The following is a 23,574-nucleotide window of genomic DNA, read 5'->3' as shown; positions in this document are numbered from 1 at the left end:
TTTTCCTACTTGCTGTTAGTGGGAGCCACATGCATTCCTAGGAGGAAGCTCAGAGTCTCTCTTGCCAGGTCAGAGCAGTGGGAGATTTCAGGTCTCACTTATGGCCTTTGTCATATGACATGGTACTGTTTATTTTACATGTGCCTAAATGTCTGGGAACTTGCAATTTTCTTATAGAATTAATTTGTTCTCCTGTAGCCCTTATGTACTGTGCCCAGTAGTTTAAAAGGTTTTTTTTTTCTAGATTTTTAACAGTTACTGCTGCAGGCTTTATAGTCATTCTTTGCAAAACTGTGCGTTATGTGTTTAAGGAGTGGAAACAACTTTGAATAAGAATGAGTTCCGGCCATGAAGGGAACTGATGATGCGATGTGGGAGGTGGACCCGCCCATGTATAATACAAGGAAGTGACTATTCCGGTTTCTTTTTGATGGGCAAGCATTTTGCAAGGACATGGGCTATGTGTGTGTGTCACACTCAGTGAGACAGCTAACTGAGTCTTTCAGAAAGCAATATCACCAGGAGGAGAAAAGTAATAAAACTTGGTTGGCATTTCATCTCCTGCAAGAAAAGGCAAATCTATTTACATGTTCGAACCGGACTTGTGGCTAAACAATGCAGCTAAGGAAGTTCACCTCAAACCTTTGTTAGCCAAAGAGCATCCTTTTGCATTCAAGACTGCGAGGGGGCAAAGGCCTGGGATAGCCTCAAACAGAAGAAAAACACAAGTCCCTTAGTTTTGCATCCACATTCCTTCATCTTCTACTTCAGAAAATTATTTCAAAGGGCTGAATTTTTTCCAAAAATACATTTATGAATTAAAACGCATAAAATGAAGTTGTACTCTCCTATTCTAAAAGAGTGACTGATAATAATGAGTGCACAGTGAAAAATAAGGGATGTTTTTCTCTTTTCTGAAAGAGAACAACTTTTATTTTTTAAATTGCAAATTCATTCATTAATGAAGAAAAATGAGTGGTTATTTACTTCAGTTCTCTCTCTCTCTCTCTCCTACACACACACACACACACACACACACACACACACACACACACACACCACGCTGTGGACAGTTTCATTTCGCAATGATCTTTTTCTCATTATCTTTTCAGGAAAGATATCCCTCTTTCGGAGTTGAAGGTCAGGAAAAGGTTGAGATTTAAGGACTTGGAAGTGTCGTGTTTCCCAGGACTTCAGCCCTGAGAGTAGCTGAAGGGGTTAACTTGGGGACTTGGCTGCCTGTCAGTTAAACTTTTTTCCCTGGCTCTGCCCTGGGTTTCCCCTTGAAGGGATTTCCCTCCTCCTCTGCAGCAAGACCCTTTATAAAGAGAGCAGACTTTCTATTTCACTCACACCAGCCTGGCTGGCTTTGGGAGCTGAACACTTTTCCCAGACACTTTCACGTGGGGCACAAAGAAGGCTTTGAAGCTTCTCTTCTATTTCTTCAGTAAGCAGCGACTTGAAACGCCTGAGAAGATGGTCACGATCTTTGGAGCCTCAATGGTATTTTGGATACTGTTCGCAGCCTGTAAGTTTCTGACCTGTTCCACACGTCCGCAGCTTTTGGTGTGCTATAGAGTTTTGCTATAAAAGCCACTATTGTCCCAGAGCTGCAGACGGATGGGTTTTGATACCCTTTTCCAATGTCAAATGAGTAATTTGGATTATATCGGTGGTAAGTCTATCTCTTCAGTTTCCTGTACTTAGCAATGAAGTCAAACTTAGAAAATGACAAAAAGAGCTTTGCGCAATGGGTTTCAAAGTAAGAACGGAGCCTTCTTCTTCATGGTGACGACTCCAGCACTTTCTCCAAAAGCAGCATCGGGTCTTTGGGGTTGTCTTGCTATCAGTCTGAAACAGTTTAAAAAGTAGATTGCCCAGGCTGTGTTTCAGACAGCTGTATTGCTGCGCAGGAGTGAAAAGGACACAGCATAAGACAAGACCAGGGTAAAACTTGCTTTTTCCTCTCTCTTGCTTTTTCAGCTCAAGCTTTTAAAATCGAGACCTCCCCTGAATACAATACGATTGCTCAGATTGGGGACTCCTTGTCCCTGACTTGCAGCACCACGGGCTGTGAGTCCCCTTCTTTCTCTTGGAGAACCCAGATAGACAGTCCACTGAATGGGAAGGTGAGGATCGAGAAAACCAAGTCCATCCTGACCATGGACCCTGTCAGCTTTGAGAACGAACACTCTTACCTGTGCACAGCAACATGTGGTTCTGAGAAACTGGAAAGAGGAATCCAGGTGGACATCTACTGTAAGTGTCAGAAAAAGGTTTTCGTTTTCTCTCGATTTTCTTGAGGAAAAAAAAACAACTCTTAATATTATTTAATAGAGACTTTTTAAGAGTATCTGGATTCTTAGCTAGAAAACACATTTCAATAAAGCCAGAGACAAGAGGAGCTAGCTCAGAACCCAAAATTGAACCTCTGTGTCCTTGTGTGGCACATGCGCTCGTACGCACGCGGACACACACACACACACACACACACACACACACACACACACACACACAAACACACACTGGTGCTCATGTACAGGACTCACACTTTCTTGGCTCTGGTTATTTGCTGCAATGTGAACATCTCAAGGGCTCTGTTAGTTTTCTTTCTCTCTCTAATCTTCCATCTGGTTGTATTTCTACATGTTCACTTATTCATACATCTAAAGGAATGATGAGTTCTCCATTTCTGGGATTTTCCATTCACTTATTCTTGTGCAACTTGGATCTGCTTAGGGATTAAGGAGCTCTGTAAATAGACAAGCCTTCTCTGTAGACATAATCAAAACAACTACTGACATTTCACTCATTTGACACTGATAACTTCAAGAGTTTTTGTTGTTGTTGCTACCATAAAGACTTGTTTTTATACCTCAAAAGGGTTTTTTTGTCTAATAAATTATATTTATCTTAGGAATAGGAACAGGTACCCATATTACACCAGCCTCCCCAAAATGCACCCTAACCTGCATCCTCAACTCAGCAAATAGAACCACCAAGGAGAGTGGGGGGATAAACGAGCCCTACAAAAAAATCATTTGTCTTCTGTTACTGATGGTATCACTTTCAAAACATTTGTCCTCGGGTGAAGCATTTCCTCATACCACCTCATTTGATTCATCTTCGAACCACCTCAGTTTCTTCCTACTGTGCTCAAGTCCGACGTTGCTGATTAACCTTAATTGAAATTTTCAGCAAACCCGCTTGTGTAGTTAGGCTTCCCAAGCAGCTGAGCCTGGCCGGCTGCTTTCAATTATGCCGGCTGTGCATGCACAGTTTATGTCTAGGCAGCCTCCTGAGCTCCTTGGAAGGTCCTGTTATATAAATACCAAGAAAGAGTAGCAACTTCTTATATTACCCGTCGTAAAACTGCGTGGATTCTAGGCACATTTCCTGAAGACTGTGACAGACATAAATAATTGGAGTGGAAATTTAAAATACTGTGGTTTTAGATAATAAAGCATTTCCAGTGACTTCACCTTTTGCCCACAATTACTATACATTTGGAGACTTATAAAAGAGAAGTGAGGATTCTTCTGGATTTCATTATGTTGCTTGCTTTTTTTTTTTTTCTCCCCCCATGAAAGATGTCAGAGTGCCTGTTTCTCATTGTTTTTTTTTTTTTAACAGTTCACTCTCCATTCCACAGTTGATTGTACTATTCTGTGGATCAGGGACACCATCTTGACAGCTGTAGTAAGAAGGATAAACCTTGCAGACGGGGAAGCAATGCGATGTGCTCTGTTGTACTGGGGGGGTTCAGAACACTGACTCAAGCTTTTAGGGGGAATAAATACAGAATGGAGAGCTTGCATAGGAACGTGTTTCTGGTGGATGCATTCTTGCCAGAGGTCTCATTTTCAGAAGCCAGCCCTTTAAAGCCGTTCTCCTCATTCCTAGGCAATCTTACACTGTAACTCTGGGCATGGGGCTTCTTATCTGGATTGTAGAGTTGTCATGTGTCACTGGACTCGTAATGCATAGTGTCAGAGCGCATGGGCTTTGCTCCTAGCTTCACCATGTACTGGCTGCATAACCAAGGCTGGCTCTAATGCAATCACACCACGTCCACATTTCCTTATCTGTGACATGTGGTCTCTCTCACCCAGGGATATAGCAAAAAGAGAGCAAACTTCTTTATGTTGCATCTGTAGACGAGTTTCAATAGACAGTAGGCTTTTCTTTAACAACACATGCTCTTTAACAGTTAGAGGATTCAAACTGAAATGGCCTCCGAAGCATGGTTAATTCTAATTCTTGCTTCCTTGGTCCACCACAAACCATGACGAACAGCTACTTAAACAATTAGTTGTGCCGAATTAAGCCTAGTATTTACAAAAATATCTGTTTTGACTTGCGTTGTGTTCAAACAGTCAGAGATGTTATCAACAGGAGCCAAAAGCTTAGTTGTGCATTTGTTTGGCTTCGCAGCATTCCCTAAGGATCCAGAGATTCAGCTGAGTGGCCCACCGGAGGCTGGGAAGCCGGTCACGGTCAAGTGTTTGGCTCCTGATGTTTACCCATTTGACAGACTGGAGATGGATCTATTCAAAGGTGACCAACTCATGAAGACTCAGGAGTTTCTAGAAGAGATGGAGAAGAAATCTCTGGAAACCAAGAGTTTGGAAGTCACCTTTACTCCTGTCATTGAGGATATTGGAAAAGCTCTTGTTTGCAGAGCTAAATTACACATTGAGCAAACTGACTCTGTGCCCAAAGAAAGGGAGACTGTCAAAGAACTGCACGTCTACAGTAAGTACTTGCATGGTGAGCTCTGGTCTATGGAAATTCCATTGTGGATATGTATTATTTTATTTATTGTTACAATAAATGTGTCAAGTAGATCAACAGGAAAGGTGTAGTTTTACTGCATTATTTATGCAGAATATGATATTACAAATGGCATTATTAAAAGAACAGGACACTGGATGTGGGTTTAGAGTTCTTGAGTGTCATGTCTCCCTGTTAGCTGAGTGACCTTAATGTTCTTTAATTCCTCTACTTTCGTGTCTGTCGAGGAGTCATCATCACACTGTCTGCTTGAAGAGTAGGAAAATGGGCTCAAAGGATAAAATGTTTTACAAAGTTTACATTAAGCCTAAAACACTGGCTTCACGGATTTTTAAAATTGACATTTCTTATTCTCACTCTCTGTGTGTGTGAGACCCATTGTATGTGCATGCATGTACACACACATAATAGGTGGGAAGGAGTTAGAGTTTGTCTTCTAGCTTCTGGGGACTGCTGGCAGATACAAAGCTTTCTTCTTACATCAGAATCGTGTCTAATGGAACTCATTGTACCCTGCTAAAGCTGCAATGTTATGCTCCACTCTGCTCCTATTTTTAAAAGAGCTGGTGTCAAGTACAATGTGTTTACCCAAAGCATAATGAAATGGAAGAGGCTTTTTAACAGATTTATGAGAAAACAGTCAAGAAAGAGGATGTCTTTCTTCATGGAATATAGTACTTTGAAAGGGAGGTATAGTTAAGTCATTGAAAGGCAGTTGCAGAAGAAGGAGCAATGTCAATCATCTGCAAAAGCAGAGTGCTGGACCATGACTACAAATGCTAGCTACTTCCAGGAAAATTTCAGCTCTTTAAGAGAATTTTTCAATAATTAATGATATTTAAAAGCCAATTTGATAGTCCTGGTAGGTTGTCTCCCTCAGAAGTGCTGAGGCTGACCTGGATGTACTTTTGGCAAGGGTTCCTACACAGGATTCCAGTTTTCAGACAAAAGGCAGAACCACAAAAACTTTATGGGCCTCTCTTATTTTCTACATATCTGTGGCTCTCTAAAACCATCAAATATTGAAAAACTATAATTTACTGGTTACAAATTAGCCTGGCTAATTTTTTTTTAACGACTCAGTGATTCTTGACTTCAACTTGACAGAGTAGTTTATAGGCAAATTTGTGTAAATAGAGTCTTCAAGAGGAATAAGCCACCCACACTGGATGGAGGTAACGCTTAATGATGGCTCGTACTATGTTCTATCTTTTCAGCCTCCCCCAAGAACACAGCTATCTCTGTCCATCCCTCCACAAGGCTTCAGGAGGGTGATGCTGTGACAATGGCATGCTCCAGTGAGGGTCATCCAGCTCCTGAAATTTTCTGGAGCAAGAAGTCAGATAATGGAAATCCACAGCTGCTCTCAGGGAATGCAACCCTCACCTTAATTGCTATGAGGACGGAAGATTCTGGAACTTACGTATGTGAAGGAGTTAATCTGATTGGGAGAGACAAAAAAGAGGTGGAATTAATTGTCCAAGGTGAGTAGATTGTGAAGAGATGCCATTATTGGGAGCTGTTCAGTAGTTACACAATGCCAATGTTGAAATTCCTTCCTTAGATTTGCTTGGTGGCTCATCTGGTAGTCATGTGCTTCAGGGTGCATATATATTTATCATTCTCATGCTTTTTGGAATTTTTTTTCTCCAAGCACCTCTACACTGGTCCTTTACTATCTCAGGTCATTTCACTGTTGTTCCATTTCATGGCTTGGTTCTTCCCCTGCCCTGTGGATGCTGGCGTTCTCACGTTACTTATGTCGGTCTTCTCACTCCATATACTCAGGAACTTCACTGCTATATACTTGCTATTATCATTCTGAATTACCTAATCTTCAGCCTTCTACCTCGAAATGATTCCCAATGATCAATCTTCCTTTCCAGCCCATCCTCTTGCCATTGCTTTAGTGTATAACTTCTCATTTGGGATTTTGAAAGATTTTTCTGACACAATAGCATTCCTCAAACACCAGCTGTACTCCGGGCACTTTATATGAGCTATCTATAGTCTTCAAGAAATAACTTAGGGGTATTTTCTTTCCATTTTACAGATGGGAGAATGAATTCTCACATTAATAATGGCCATCAATTGACTGTACACCTACTATTTGCCAAGAGTTCTACATTCTACTTCATATGTTATTTCGGTCTTTACCATGTTCTGTGAGGTAGCTGGAAGACTCAGGTGCAATACAGCGCACCATTTTCACAGAGTCAGACGGCTTTTTGTTACATTGATGGGCTCCTCTTAATCAAAAAACCCCATGTTATTTTCATTGTGGCTAATTTTCTCTATTTTTAAATTAATTTAAAATAATTGGCCAATCAAAAGTATATGCATACTTTGGGTGTGGTGTGATATTTTGGTGTACTTATACAAAGTGGAATGAATGACTAAGTCAAACTATATACTTTAGTAAGAGAACCAAAAAAAAAAATGTATGTATTTGAATGTGTCTGTCCATTAAAATGCAAGCTTCTTAAACTCAGAACTCAGGAACTCATTGTGTTTGTGTGCCTTTGAATGGATTAATGGTGGACTAGTATAGGACCTGACACATAGTAAGTGGTTAGGAAACATTAGTTACATAAACTGTAAAGATGGAGAACATATATTGTCTAATCTATAAAAACATGGATTTTAATGATTTAGATGATTAAGCAAGTAGAATTTGAACACCGCCAGTTGATTAACTCAGGTGGGTTACTATTCTGAAATGGTCAGAGAAGAAATTATATGACTAAAAGTGTGGATGGGTCAGTGTCAGCCCTGGAATAGTTGCATCCCATAACATTGGGCCCCCTTTCAAACAGGCAAAGGAAATGTGTTCTGGGCTTGGGGAAAGGGTGCTTTACATTGTGTCACATGAGCTACTACCAAGGTGAAGTGTTCAGCTACTTTCCAGGGCTTCACACAGTGGTTAGATCCTGATCTCTTTGCAGGAAGGAAGTGAATCTCCTACTGACTTCCCCATTCTCACACTTGGACAGCTTGGTTACTGTTCTGAATAATTTCTGAAAATATAACAGCATATTAATGTATTTGGGGGTAATTTGAGGAGGATCTTCTTTAGAAAAAAAAACACTACAATACCAGGAATACACAAACTTAGACAAGAAAAGCAGCTTTTCCTGGTACAGAAAAGAACCGTGCAAAACGAAGGATTGTGTGCTGGGATTTCCTCTTGTCTCCAGCTTCCTAGAACACTCTAGTAATTTTCTTTGGGGATTCATATGTCATCTTCAGAGTTGCCCAGCAACTCTCTGGGTTTTCATAGGAACAACATCAAGATTTAGAACTCTGTAGCTCAACATGTGTCATTTCATTCACACCTGTGCAGCTGGAAGCTGGAAAACATTTTGGACACTTGAGTCTCGGGTATTTTCTCTGACCACTCAGTTTTCCACCCTGAATGACTACAAAATATTTTGATAATGCATTCAACATACTTGATGTAACCTTAATGTCATCTTTATTTTGCTTTCAGTGTGATTCTGTGTGACTCTCAAAGATACTACTATATATTGGAATTCCAATATATATAGATATATATGAATGGTTCCTTAAGGATAGTGCATCTAGTTAGAGGGCATTTTGGTGCAGTTTCCCCTGTAACTCTTTTAGATTTCATTTTATATTTACATGAGGGTGTCTTGATTTATTTATCTAGGAACAGAAAAGCTAGAATCTCAAGCCAGACCCTTCTCACATCAAAATTTCAGTTATTCCTCTTGCAAATTTAGCTTAAGCCATTTAGCATTTCTGAGCCTTAAATGTCTTAAAGAGATATGATGAGGAGATGGAAAAAGAGAAGTGAAAACCCAGGAGAAGAATGAAAAAGTGGAAAAGAAATAATGGCACCACCTAATGAAACTGTTCTGGGAATCAAGTGAGATAACACGTGTACGTAAAACAGAAAGCACGGTGCTTGACACACAGAAACCACTGCACGATTTGAGGTCCTGCACTCTCAGTGACTTGATGGACTGCACAGAGCAGAGGTTGGGTTATTTCCCTGGAAAGATGCCAACCACATTCTTACCAACTGTTATCTACACTTATGCTGATAGCCTGACTCAACAAAACAGCATGGGTCCGTTCTTAAAAGATGTGGTCCTATTCCTGATGGATCCAAGATGGAAAGGAGTAATTTCTTCTTGGCACAGATAGTAGTTGAATAGAGATCAAGAGAGATAAACATTGAATATGGAAATATGATGTAATAAGAAAAGAATCTTATCTGTTATTCATCTTGTTCTTTCTTTTCTTTCTTTTTTTTTTTTCTTCCTCTTCAGAGAAATCATTTACTGTTGACATCACCCCTGGATCTTGGGTGGCTGCACAGGTTGGAGACTCAGTTGTACTGACATGTGCTGTTGTTGGCTGTGATTCTCCCTCTTTTTCTTGGAGAACCCAGATAGACAGCCCCCTCAATGGCGAGGTGAGGAGTGAGGGTGCCAAGTCCACACTGACTCTGAGCTCTGTGGGTTTTGAGGATGAACAGTCTTACCTGTGCACTGTGACCTGTGAGCGTAGGAAACTGGAGAAGGGCATCCAGGTGGAAGTCTACTGTAAGTGCTTTTCAAAATTGGTGAATCTGATCACTTCAGTTTCCTCTAGTTCCTGTGGAAGAAAAAGGGGTGTGACTCTGTAATGATATCCATTTATAGAGAGAGAGATTTGGCATTGTAAATCATCCCTAGCTCTCTGAGTGTGGTTTGATGTGATACAGTTGGGCCAACCATTCAGCATATATTGCATATGTTTCCAGCATGCACACAATGTGTGACTGGTCCTATACTCTCCTCACGCACTTGACCTTACTCTATGCTCTGCTTCCCTCCCGCATGTACATAAGGTGTATGGAGGTGGTGAGTGAGAGCAGACAGGGGGTTGGGGAGGGGTGGGACTTTGGGGAGGGAAGGGGGCTGTGCCCATTTAGATAACTGCTAGGTGAGGAGTGACTGCCCTATTTATTCAAATTGTGAGTAAGACTCAAGCCTGCCTGTTTATTTATTTAATTTTGTTTTGAGATGTTAGGGATGGAACCCAGGGCTTTGAATATGCTTAGAGTTATATCCTCAGCCTGCCAACCTACTGTGTGTGCGTGCATGCGTGTCTGTGTGTGTATGTGTGCGTGTGTGTGTGTGTGTGTGTGTGTGTGTGTGTGTGTGTGGTTTTTTTTCTGTTTTTTATGATCACTTAAAATGTCTTTATTCTTCTCTCATTTTGGAGAGATAACTTTACTGTTTGTAGTACTCATTATTTTTTTTAAAGAATAGAAAATAATGGGTCACTGTGCTTTGTTCATTTTCACGCTCATGTTATTCTGGCTTATCCTTCCCCATCCACCATCCCCGTTTCTTTTCCTAAATAGTCATGCTTCTGATCAGACATAGCATTCTTTGTATTGTGTGTGTATAATACATTTCAAATAATATATTATATTACTATGTACTATACTTATTAATATGTACTTATTAATATAAGCATATGGTATTTTAGATACTATTAAGACTTTTTCATTAAAGAAGACAGAATGGAAGGCCTATAGGGTGAAGGGGCAGGTGGTAGGGGAAGGGGAGGAATGGGGAAAGACGTCTAATATTTTAAGGCAGATGTGAAAAGGTGATCTGCAGGATTCAGACGGGGACAGTGGGAAACAGCAGAGTGCCAGAAATGAAGACAGGTTTTACTTAGTCTGAGTGTGGGATGGTCTGGATAGGGAGCTGCCTTGGAAAGCAAGTGCCAAGAGCAGCTTCACAGCTGAGTTATACTGTTAACAAATGGTACACATTTTTCTTGTCCCCTCCTTTTCTGCCACCTTAATAAAAATTATTTCCAAGCCCCAGTCTCCATGCATTTCACATTCCTGGAACCCCTTAGTCTACACTGGGTGAGCAATGGACCTCATAGTGACCTTGTGACTGTTATTTTGTGGAGAGGGTGGTGCTGCTCTGTTCCATTCACTCAACCCCAGAGAACATATTGTAAGGATTTTCTGTCTACGACCCTGCCCGACTTTATGCTAGGCTTTGGGATTTTGTTCAGAGTAAGAGTGTGCCTGTTAAGAGATTTAAATCTTTCAAAGGGGGGTAAACTTCATTGCTTTATCACGTTACCCACAGTCAAGGATCTGCTGATGTAGGCACATTCCCAACAGAAACGGGAGCGTCATGACAGCTTATTGCAATGTGGCCATGTTGGAAAATCTACCATTTTCGCAAGATCTTACTTAAGGAAAAATGTGTAGTTTTGTCCTGGGTTTTTGTTTTGTTTGGGTTTGGGTTTTTGTTTTGTATTACTCTTACCTTGATAATTATTTTAGTCTCATTTTTGTTGACTTACATAGGATGCATTATACGTGTTATATAGATGAGAGAATACGTACTCAGAAGCTAAATAATATGGTTAGAATAGTTACTTTACATTTTTTTTATTCATGGCTAAAGTTATCATACAAAGAAGTGCCTTTGTGTTGCATCTGTGTTGCTAAGCTTTCTTCTCATTTGTTCCCCTTTCCCATTGCCCTCTCCGTGTCTGTCTCCTCCCTAACTTCTTCCCTTCTTTCCCACAGTCTTCCCTTCTGCTTTTCTATTGTACATGCTCTATTCACCTTCTGTTCCCCACATCCCACACAATGTCCTCTCATGATACTCTCTTTTAGTTCTGTGACCTCCAAGCAATCCGTATCAATACATACATATATAACTTAAAATTTAAATTTAGGATTCACATATGTGAGAAAATATACAGTATTAAGTCCTCTCTCTCTCTCTCTCTCTCTCTCTCTCTCTCTCTCTCTCTCTCTCTCAGGTTACTCTGTAGCCCCCAGCTTTCCTGGAACTCACTCTATTAACCAGACTGTCCTTGAACTCAGAGATCTACCTATGTCTGTCTCCTGTAGTGCTGGGATTAAAGGCTTTCACCGTCACACTGGCCTGTCTGTTTCTTTAATTACCAGAATTGCCTTATTATAGGCAGATCTCTGAACTCAAGGACAGCCTAGTCTACATAGAAAGTTCCAGATCAGCCATGTCTGAAAAATGAGCTACAGTCTTTAAAAAATAAATCTAAAAAGTATTTAAAACTTATTGCCTAAATTTAGTCATAAAATAAACCATACAAAATTTGATAAACTAACCAAATTGAGAACTGTATTGTGAGTCTCATTAGATGCTGAAAAAACTATATAATCAAGACTTATAGAGGCAGACTCTAGATATAATATAGTATGAAAAGTCTCTTTTGTCCATGTAAGTTTCTTTTTCTAGCTGTAAATTAAATTAAATAATAACCATTTTATCAGACTGCTCCGAAGAAGGAACTAATGAAGGCTGATGGGATTAGTTTATTTTTAGTAGCCAATATATCATGTCAGATAATTAAATTATTTAAATTATATAGTTAATTGATAAGATAGACGAAACCATTGTGCCCTTAGAAAAGAATAGAGGCAAGATGGCATCATTAGAAGAGAAAATTAAGGAGTAAACACACTGATTACTCACTGACTTAAAATACTAAATATTTTGTTATTATTTATAATTAGTATTATATGTGTATAGTTATACTTAATGATATTACTTATTACTTGAGACCACACTGTTCCCAATAATTAAAAGTTGTCACTTTGAGACTTTTGCATTTTTCCATTAAATATCACATATTAATATTATTTTTGATTGATATCTGCAGCATTCCCTGAAGATCCAGAAATTGAGATGAGTGGGCCGCTTGTGCATGGGAGACCTGTCACTGTGAACTGCACAGTCCCTAACATGTACCCTTCCGACCATCTGGAGATTGAATTACTGAAGGGGGAGATGATGTTGATGAATAAAAAATTTTCGGAGGAAATGGGCATAAAATCCCTAGAGACCAAAAGCTTGGAAACGACCTTCATCCCCACTTCAGAAGATACAGGGGAAGTTCTTGTTTGCCTGGCTAAATTACGCAGTGGCAAAATGGAATCTGAACCCAAACAAAGGCAGAGTACACAGACTCTTTATGTCAATGGTGAGTGTACACGTGGGGGCAGCTACAATTGACTATGGATTTCTTGTGTATGTTTGCCAGGTAATAGTTACAGAAGGTTAACGCTTAAAACCTCTGTGAAGAAAACTGGGGAAAAAAAATAATCCAGAAAACAGTGATTATAACAGATCATTCTTCATAATATAAAACAAACTATTTATTTACATATTCTATGTATTGACATTCAGTAATGGCTCAGTCAGGCAGCTACTCAGCCCCAAAGAGATTCAGTAGAGCTCACTCAAGCATCTTCAGGCAGGCAAGCAGGTGGCTTGTCACAGGAAGTTCACTTAATGTGTCTGAGCCTTATGTGTGTGGTCCCACCTGTCATTTTTTAGTGCGGGAAGGTGGCATTGATTTACTCTCCAGAACACAGGTGAGAAAGGTGGTGATGAAAGTAGCCTCATAAAGGTCTGTGTCAGGGGCATCTCTCTGTCACCATGTCACTTCACCCACATCCTTTTTGGCCAAAAGGTCAATCTAGGTTCAAGGGGTTATGAATGGGTTTTATTCACAGAGATATTCCAATGCATCCTGCTTAGATAACAGATACCAGTGTGTGTGTGTGTGTGTGTGTGTGTGTGTGTTTCCAACACTCTTCTCTTCTCTCCCTTAGAAATAGAGCCATTTCTATTTTATCCTGGTTCTTTTTCACTGGGTCACACAGAGGCTTCTAATCCACCATCTTGACCAAAACTTACACTCTACTTGATTTTCTATGCTTTGACATCAAAGCCATTCCACAGATTTGAAAATATCCATATTTCATTTGTATTCAAACTCTCATTGTGTGTCCTCCACAGAAACTTCCTGGGCTGGCTATCACAGCTTATAAACTGTACTAAGGCAGAGTCCACTTCCTAGCTTCACAACATTGTCTAGACTCTTTGGAATTCAGGGCGTAAGCGGATCAAGCTAAGTATCTTTTCCTTTTCAGTTGCCCCCAGGGAAACCACCATCTGGGTCAGCCCCTCTTCTGTACTAGAGGAGGGAAGTCCTGTGAACTTGACCTGCTCAAGCAATGGTTTGCCAGTGCCCAAAATCCTCTGGAGCAGACAGCTAAGCAATGGGGAACTGAAGCCTCTTTCGGAAGATGCTACACTCACTTTAATGTCTGCAAAAATGGAAGATTCGGGCGTTTATGTATGCGAAGGGATTAACCAGGCTGGAATTAGCAAAGAGTCAGTTGAGCTGATTGTTCAAGGTGAGCAGGGTACGACTTTTAAGTTACTTATGGCTAGTAAGTTCACTGATGGTAAACAAGGTCTTCTCTGAAAAAAAAAAAAAAAGCCTTTGTGGGCCAAAGAGATGGTTTGGCTGTAAGGTGTGCCTACTGATCTTACAGGTAACCTGGGTTCTGCTTTTAGCTCTCACATTGGTAGGCTCAAACTTCCATACCCTCTCCTTGCCTCCATGGGTACTGCGTTCGCACACATAGACACATATAAATATGCATAACTTAAAAGTAAACCTTAAAAAAGAAAGAAAAGAAAAACCTTTATTTCAAAACTTCATTTATATGCAGAAAAATAAACATAAAAATAGAAAAAGCAGCTCCACACTGCCCATGGGATGGATTTTCATTCCAGGCCTACTCACTTGCCCGAAAATCATATTCACCTCAAATATCATGTTCTCTCCAGTAACTAAGGTGGAAGTTCATGGACACATAGGAGATCATAGTTTTGGTGAAGAAACAAGGGCAAGAAATTACTTAGGATTAAAACCATCACCTTGCGTTGAACAGGGTCCTGAGAAGTAGCTCCCAAGAAGCTGCCTAGGAGTTGTTTAGATGCCCAAGTGGGTAACTTTTGTAAACTTTGAGATTAAGGATCACAGTAATTGTGCCTTTGGGTCTCTCTGCCTGCTGGCATGGAACCACCGGGGTGAATATAGATATAGGTCTCCCTTCTTGATGATAAGGGCCCAAGATTGAGAACACAACAGTTTCTGCTCAGCACATTGAAGCCATAGGCTTTCCAGGGCAAAATTATGAAGCAATCCACTTGCATAACCCTTGATGCTTTTTCTCTGGGGGCATTGGAGCTACTCTCTTCTGTGTCCCTTACTATTTATTATTCCTGGTAAGGTATATGCTGGGGTTTGTTGTCATTGTCTCATTTAACTGAGGTCTGTAATTCAAAAAAAGAAAGAAAAAAGAATTTGGGAAGGCTACTGCATAATCTCAAAGAAAACTGCTAGGAGAGTCTCAGGTCAGCCTGGGCAACACAGTGCCACCATCTGAAGGAAGAGGAAACCTAAGTATGGGTATCATGGCCCTGTAGTGTTGTAGGAGGATCATCACAGTGACAGCAATAGACAGTCTTAAGCAAATGTTCCTAAAACAGACTTTTGCTGTTTCCCTCTAAGGCTTCTTGCTCTGCCTCAGGTTAGATCAGCAAGACTTTGTCATTTGATTAAGTGTTAACTCCGTTCTTAATGTCAGTAAACATATTAGTTTCCTGGTCAGGAAATCCCTAGCTCATAAGGCTTTTTTGCACTTCCAGGAAAAATTTTGGTGAACAATGTGATTTTTTAAAAAAACAAAATTTTTCCTTATTTGAGTTCCATGGCTATTTATTAAATGTCTTCTAATGTTTGTCTTTGTCTGGGTCAAAAATCATATAGAGGATATGGGGGAAAAGCCTGAGCTATGACTTCTCGCGCTTAGAAGAACATGATCAGTTAGAAGTGGGCAAATGCCTGATCTCTGCTTGCTTTCCTTACAGCTCATGCAGAAAGCATCACAAATAGCTTGGCAGAGACCGCAGGTGTTCTCAGTCTGTATGGGGGGGATGGTTGTCCCCCCGCCCCCCACTGACTGTCTGCTCTCTCCTCAGTCTCTCCAAAAAACATACAGCTTACAGTCTTTCCTTCTGAGAGTGTCAAAGAAGGAGACACTGTCATTATCTCCTGCACTTGTGGAAATGTGCCCGAAACATGGATAATCCTGAAGAAGAAAGCAAAGACAGGAGACATGGTGCTAAAGTCAGTTCACGGCTCGTACACCATCCTCAGGGCACAGCTGCAGGATGCCGGAGTGTACGAGTGTGAATCTAAAACTGAAGTTGGCTCACAATTAAGAAGTTTAACACTGGATGTAAAAGGTTAGCTTTCTCTGTTTGTTTGTTATTTTTTTCCGCTTTAAAAAAAAATTATTCAAAGTTTCCAAGGGGAGTAACAAGTTTCTAGTATTAAATGAAGTTGACAAAATGACCCTGAATTCAGTGCTAGCGACTGTTTCTTAATGTTTCTTGAAATAATCAGGCACAGCTGTTCTCGTCCTATAACATTTAGCCAGGAAGTGGACATTAATCATCAGTGAACGTGGAATTCACATTTGTTTTTCAGAGTTGGCAATTCATCATTGGCGTCTGAGGTTTTAGATTCACTAAGTGTTTAGCCATATATTTTGCAAACTTTCCCCTAGAGTAAAAGGAAACTGAGGAATTGGGACTGGCAAAGCAGAAAAAGAGCCCTCTGCATGCCTTGCTCCCCACTGGCAAGAAGCTCTGCTTTTACCGTACAGAATAACTGCATATTTTCTGTGTGGCTCTTTTGTGAGGATGCTAATTGGGGATAGTGGCAAGGATCTGAGACAGGATCTCTAGATTTCACTAGAGTTTCCTTTGAAATCCATGCCCTGATTGTTTTACTTTAACAGATGAAGAAGGGAGGGGCAAGGCCCCTAGAGACATTGGCGCTCCTTAATTCCCTGTTCCATCTTGTGAGTGCCTCCTAATTTTATTGATGCCAGCCTTGACGAATGAGCCTTGGACCCTTCGCACACCAAAGAGCTGTTGTGTGTTGAAATCCAGTCTGGTAGAGTGGACAGGATTGCTAATGAATGCCGTCTCTGAAGAGGCCTGGCACTGACCATGAGAGTTAACTAACCACATGCCAGTTTAGAGAAAAATCTGAACCTAAGTAAGAAAACAGAATTTTTGGCTAACCAAGGTCCTCAAGATCACAAACCTTAGCATATATTTTTTCTTTCTTCATAGCACCTCTTCAAATCACAGCTATATCAATATATCCACTTAAAATGTTAAATAAGGGGAAATATCATAACTACATGTCAAATTTTTAGTCACCCACTCGTGGTGATTGTCCTGAAAACAGGTGATCTGGCCAAAGAAAGTATCATGTATTCAAAGAATGGGACACTGCCTTCCATCATGTCACTAGACGTGTGTAGCTATTGCCCTCGGCGAGGTAGACTGAGATCTCAGTTATGAGCAGGCTGAGATGTGCCTTCCTTTGGCTAGCTCTAATTTAGCTTAGCCCCAGGAGATGACACTCCTAAGATTTCTGCCATCCTGTGGGTATGGCTGTTTCTTCTCAAGACTGCGAAAACCGCGTCTTCTCTTTATGTCTTTCTCTTTCACACATTGCCTTCTCTAATTGCTTAATTACTCCCTTACGTATTTGCCACTTTTATTTATCCTTTAAATGAACAATGAATGCATATTAGTCACTCAGCCAGACATTCATGCTCCAATGTGAAGATGATTTCAAATAGCTGTATCTGAATAAAGACCCAACATTGTCCTGTGTTCCCCCACCTCCTTGCTGGATAGTTTGAACTAGTTTTCCTTTCTTTTCAGTTGAGTGTTTATATTTATTTTGTCTTTTGGGGTTTTAGCTTAAATGCATTCCATTGATACAAATGATCAGGAATCTTTACAACTTTCAAGGTTTAGGCCATTGCCGTGACGCTTAGGGTGACACTTCATATTTGTCCTTCTGTAATTTGAAACAACTCACTCGTGTGATGCTAATAAGTCACTTTTCTATTTAAAAAATTTTTTTATTTAAGTAATTTATTCAGATTACATGTAAATTGTTATCCCCTCACTTGTATCTTCCCCTCTTCCTACCGCTTTCACCCTATTCCCCTCCCCGAGGTCTGTGACAGAAGGAGACCTCCTCCCTCACCATATGGTCACAGTTTATCAGGTCTCATCCTGGTAGCCTGCTTCCCCTTCCTCTGAATGCCACCTGGCCTCCCCACCAAGGGGAAGTGGTCAAATAGAGGGCACCAGAGTTCATTCAAAAGTCACTTTCTATGTTTTAAAAGCTCTGGAAGGAATTGTGGTGGTGCTCCAGATCAGATCACTAATTTCTGTTGGGACTCAGACAACATACCCTCCCCACTTATTAAAACATAGTCCATGAGGCCACACTGTGGTGTGCCAACCGACAGAAGCAAGTCTTGGGACAATGTCATGCTGTCTGGAGACTTTTTTTATGAAGCTCAGATGTTTGAGGTGTTGCAATTGTCACATGTTTTCTTAGGAGACTTTAAGGTGTTTATATATTGTCATTTTCAGTACTACATTTATGACTTGGTGGCAAAATCACAGGAATTAAAAGAAAAAACTTTATAGCCAGGCAGTGGTGGTGCATCCCTTTAATCCCAGCACTTGGAAGGCAGAGGCAGGTAGATTTTTGTGTCTGAGGCCAACCTGGTCTACAAAGCAAGTCCAGGACAGCCAAAGCTACACAGAAAAACCCTGTCTCAAGAACAAACAAACAAACAATCCCAAAATTAAAAAAAAAACAAACAAGAATAAAAAACTTTATTAGTTCTCAATATTTTGGGCCTACCTAGAGTACCAAGTAGTGTCTTAAGTGCTGGCTAGTTGTGAAGCACTTGGTACAAACACAGCTTTCTCTACAGAGTTTGCAATCAGGAGAGGAAAACAAATGTAACAGATAATTGCACGGTCAAATGTTGACTCGCAAGCTGTTAGGGGGATCTGAAGGTGAGGTGGCTGGGTTTTTGAGGGAATGTTGGAGTATCAAATTTAGATCAAGGGAGATGTAGGTCTCTGGGTAACTAAGACTTGTACTTAAATTTAATACCTGAAGACCATCAGTAAATCAAGAGAGCTTGTCATTTGCTGGAGGCGAGTAACCATATAAAGATGGTTTTGCTTCAGACACACAGAACAGGGGCCGGCCAGCCATTGACAAGAATGTGCTGTCTTTTACATTAAGGCCCACACTCTGAGTGTCACGAAGAGGTGGTTCAATTCATGATGGTCAGAGTCACATTGCTCCACCAGATGTTTCTGGCTCCTGCTCTGATAAGCCAGATCACTAAAACGTGTGCTCTTCCTTCCCTTTCACACCCGAAGCGATCTTTTAAAATGCAAGTTTGTGGAATCAAGAACTGTCAGCTTTCATACCCACCGCGAGCATAGCAATCACAGGCGACTTGTTTGGCTGTTTCAGAAAGAAAATGCGTTATATGAGTGAGTCTTGATGGCCCTCAGCACAGCTTTTATCGCTTCTTCCGTGAGGAACTAGTCGTACCGTTACTACAGAACGCATGCTGTGATGAAATTATTTCCTTTTGTACTAGACACTAATCGTACCCGTTTGATTATTTTTCCAGGAAGAGAGAATAACAAGGACTATTTTTCCCCCGAACTCCTTGCACTCTACTGTGCATCCTCCTTGGTAATACCCGCTATCGGAACCATCATCTACTTCGCAAGAAAAGCCAACATGAAAGGATCGTACAGTCTGGTGGAAGCACAGAAGTCAAAAGTGTAGCTGACATCTGAAATGTTTGTGAAAAGACACTATTTATAAACCCCAGATCCTTAAGACTCTCGTCCTTTCACCTCCCTCTCCCTCTCCCCCTCTTCCCCGCCCCCTCACCCAACCAAGCTAGGCATTCAGACTTCCCAGAACCTTCTCTCAGGAGAGAAGGTAAAGACCTGGCTGCTTGAGCCCTTGCTGGATGCAAGAAGCCAACCAGAAAACGTTCTACGTGACAAGTCCCCATCGTCGAAGTGACTGGAACAGTCCTGTGATATGTACATACATAGCGTAATCTGTATATATGTAAAATAAAATTATGTCACAGCAAGGTTGTTTAGAATAGCAGCATATATGCTGCAAGTCAGCATATAATCAAAAAGTGTTGCTTGGACTGACTATTGTAACTTAATGCATCTTAGGAAAGTTTAATATTAATATTAATGTTAATGTTGACTAGACAGCTGACTAGTGACACCTTTCTTATATTTTATTTTCTTCAATTTAATTTTATTTCCATGACTTTTATTGACAGTGATTTTATACTTAAAAAAAACCAAGGTTTTATATTTTTATAGGAAAATCATAAAGAAGTCAGTGGGTTGACTCTAGGTACTATGTCCTAACTCCTGGCATAATTATTAGCCAGTGTTTGCCACATGATACTGTATGGTACGGGCACACGTTTCTTCCTTGGGACCTTGTGTAATGAATGATGTGGTTTAAAATGCAACTTCCTTTTACCTATCTTTTATAAATAGTATAGTAAAGTGAAAATTTATGAACACAGAAGACTTGTGTTTTGTTTGTTATAAATTGTCTCCTTTAATTATTCTCTTGCTGTTCTGGGATTGTCAGTTATATGCGTAAAAACTTCAAATTACTAACATAATACAGTTGCTCAACATGGTTTTCAGACTTTTTTTTTTAATCAAAAATCACCATGAGAATCTGATAAAATAAACAGTCTTATTCACATCTTCTCAACTTAATGAATTAAGATCTGTGGTTTATCATAGACCGGAGGCTAGCATGATCGTTATCAGAGGCGGTTTCATCCCACAACTGATGGAAACAGATGCAGAGACCCCACAGCCACACATTAGGTGGAGCTCGGGGACCCCACAAAAGAGAGGGAGGAAGGATTGAATGAGCCAGAGGGGTCAAAACTCACAGAATCAACTAATCTGGCTTCATAGGGGCTCACAGACACTGGACCGACAATCAGAAAGCCTGTTCTCTGCATATGTGTTATGGTATTTGGTCTTCTTGTTGGACTCCTAACAGTGCCTGCTTTGGGGACTCTTTTTCTCCTACTGGGTTGCCGCATTCAGCCTTAATATGAGGGAAAGTGCCTAGCTTTATCACAACTTGATATGCTGTGTTTGGTTGACAACCTTGGGAGGCCTGCCTTTTTCTGGAAAAAAAAAAAACAAAAACAAAAAACTGGAGGATGAATGGATTGGGAAAGAGAAAGTGGAAGGACTGGAAGGAAAGGAAATAATGGAAACTACAGTCACAGTATAATGTATGAGAGAAGAATACATAAATAAAAATGTAAAGATCTTTAGTTTGTGATTTTTTTGGAGTCTGAAACAATTAAGTTAAAAACAATAATTATATATCCATTATGTAGTACATACAATAAAATGACAAAGAATGAACAGTTGGTACATGCTACAAAGTTCTATTATTTTTCAGGTCATCTTGTATGCCCAACACAGGTAGCAATTCTCTCCCCGCTGAGCCAGTAAGTCTTGAATTGTAGCCTTGATCATTTTCTTTCTCCGGAGGTTTTGTAGCTAGAAAGTTAATTCTAACTAGTACAGTAGTTTGTTAGGTTTTTGAATTGTATATAAGCAAAGTTTAATAGCATGTTTGCCTGGTGGCCTTATTCTTTTATTCAAACTTTGACTCTTGCACAATTCAACCATGCTGAATTACAGGCCGGTGTGTTGTAGACCAGTTGTTTTCACTCTTCTCCAGGGTTTTACTCTAAGACTTTATAACTTCTTATTTATCCCTCCTTTTATTTACAAATATTTGGATCCTCACTGGGACTCCTCCCAGTTATCCTGTTGCTACCTTGTGTCATGGAGATCCTGCAGCTTTGGATCAGTAGGGAGGGAGGTGGCTTTCCCCCAACCCAATAGTTCACAGGTGATGTAGATTTTTTGGGGGTGGGATAGGTCAAAGCCCTGGATCTGGGCCTGGATGGCAGCTGAGCTGGTCAGCCCAAGGGTCTCCCTTATCTGTACTACCAGAGCACGCTCTCCAGCATTGTTCTGGCTAGGCCTCTAAATACCATCAGCAGCAGGAGACAGGATCAGCTCCCCTGCTCTCATACCCTCCAGCTGGCTCATGTACACCCATGCCTCCACATGCACCTTCACTGTGCTGCCCAGTCAAGACTTGGGGCCCATTTTTCCAAGTGCTGCAGCCTGCAAGGATCTGAGACAGTTCTCCCACTGTCACAACCTCAGGGCTGGCTCACCTACATTTTTGCCATCAGGGCCAGCTCCACTGTGTGGCCCAGGCAAAGCACAGAACCAGGTCCTCCTGGGTGCTGCAGCTGGGGAGAGGCAGGGCTAGCTCTCCTGCTCTCATGACTTGGGGCCAGCTCTCCTGACCATCGGAGGTGGCGAGAGGCAAGCGCGAGGATGGCATCATCCCGCATTGGTGGGGCCAGCTCTCCTGTGTCCCGGCTATCAGGGCTCTCTCTACTGTGCTGACCAGGTAAGCTACAGGGTCCACTCTCCCTAGAGCTGCGTTCAGTGAGGGACAGGGCCAGCTCTCCTGACTGACGCAGGTGGTGGTGGCAGGAAGGGGTGAGGGCATCAACCCTGAACCTACACACCTACACACATGACAGATGACTGGTGGGACTATCACTCCACACTTCCACCCTTGGGATTGGCTCCCCCGTGCCGCCACCACCAGGGCCAGCTCTGCTGTGCTGTCCCAGAGAGGTATAGGGCCTAGCTACAGCCAGTGAGAAGCAGGGACAGCTCTCCTGCTCTCATCATCCTGGTGTCAGCTTTTCCTTCAGCCTGACAGCACCGGAGGCAGGGGCAGCTCTCCTACACTCACATCTTTGAGGCTGCCTCACCCACATGTCTAAACCAGGGCATGCTCTATTCTGTTTCCCTAGGGAGGATGGGGGTGTGCTCTCCCTAGTGCTGCCTAAAGTGAGAGGTGGGGCCAGCTGTCCAGAGCACTGTAGCCAGTTGAGGGCAGGGGAAGTTCTTTACAGCTCCCGGACATTCATGTTGTCTTAGTGGCTTCCCAGACCAGGGACATCCCTGTAATCTCTAGTAGTAATGTGAGCCATAGATACTAGAATTTTTAAATAATAGGGTAGATTATTAAGATGGAATATTATATTTTCATAATGTCAGCATAAATGAAAGAACAGAAATTATTGACATGTTCAAATGCTATCATTTTCCTTCTCATGGAGTATTTAAACAATGCTTTGGGTGTCAATGTCCATATAGAAATCATTCACAATGATAAAACATATAAAAGAAGTTCCAGAATTGTTGAAAAATGGATTGGTGACTGCTCTCCTGGATTTATGTGATGTATGCAATAGGCTTATACTTACGGAAGCATCCTGTTTAATTTTATCAACACAGTTAATAAAGATATAAAATATTTTTTGTTAAAATCAAGTAGAATGCAAATAAAGAACATAAAATTAAAAATAAAAGATATCCACAGGGATCCAAGCCATTGTATAGTCATGGGCCCAGACACCAGACATGACTTCCAGCAGCAACACAGGTTAGGCCTTCACCATGGCTTCAGGTAGTAGAGCTGGCTACTCACATCAGGCTATTCCTCTCTACCTTCACGGCTCTATCTCCATTCCTCTTCATAATGCTCAAATTGTTCCACTTTTCTTTCTTTCCCTTCTGTCTACACACACTTGCACATTGTAATGGCTCATCATGTAGATGGGCCATGTGGCCTCTGGGTGATCTCTGCTGTCTTCACTGTGGGGCATGGCAGCTTACAGGCCTGTATGTGTTTACAGCCTGCCAATGTGGCATGGCAGCAGGCAGGTCTGTAGACATCTTCTCCCTCTTCCCACTCCTACACCGTGTTGCATGGGAAAAGCAGAGGGCAAGTTTGTGGGTGTCTTTCCCAATGGAAATGGGTACTATGACACTCAGCAGGCCTATG

The 23,574-nt window shown here is 41.2% G+C and overlaps 1 protein-coding gene across 1 annotated transcript; it reads left to right on the top strand.

The window, feature by feature from the left end:
* Nucleotides 1-1,128: 1,128 nt before the first annotated feature.
* VCAM1 (vascular cell adhesion molecule 1) lies at nucleotides 1,129-20,296 on the top strand. The gene is made up of 9 exons (XM_084757477.1): nucleotides 1,129-1,528; nucleotides 1,984-2,259; nucleotides 4,435-4,755; nucleotides 6,012-6,278; nucleotides 9,093-9,368; nucleotides 12,496-12,816; nucleotides 13,772-14,038; nucleotides 15,675-15,941; nucleotides 19,238-20,296. The coding sequence occupies exons 1-9, from the start codon at nucleotides 1,477-1,479 to the stop codon at nucleotides 19,396-19,398; spliced, it is 2,208 nt and encodes a 735-aa protein (XP_084613603.1). The 5' UTR covers nucleotides 1,129-1,476; the 3' UTR covers nucleotides 19,399-20,296.
* The last annotated feature ends 3,278 nt before the right edge of the window (nucleotides 20,297-23,574 follow it).

This window comes from Acomys minous, assembly GCF_964271855.1.
Source record: "Acomys minous genome assembly, chromosome: 14".
NCBI lineage: Eukaryota > Metazoa > Chordata > Mammalia > Rodentia > Muridae > Acomys > Acomys minous.
Note: the sequence above shows the minus strand (reverse complement) of the source record. Positions and strands in the feature narration are given on the sequence as shown.

Excerpts from the sequence above, each read along its gene's own strand:
- VCAM1 (XM_084757477.1), top strand. The coding sequence starts at position 1,477 with ATGGTCACGATCTTTGGAGCCTCAATGGTATTTTGGATACTGTTCGCA. Across the intron at positions 1,529-1,983 it reads TTGGATACTGTTCGCAGCCT|CTCAAGCTTTTAAAATCGAG; the intron begins GTAAGTTTCTGA and ends TTGCTTTTTCAG. Across the intron at positions 14,039-15,674 it reads AGTTGAGCTGATTGTTCAAG|TCTCTCCAAAAAACATACAG; the intron begins GTGAGCAGGGTA and ends CTCTCTCCTCAG.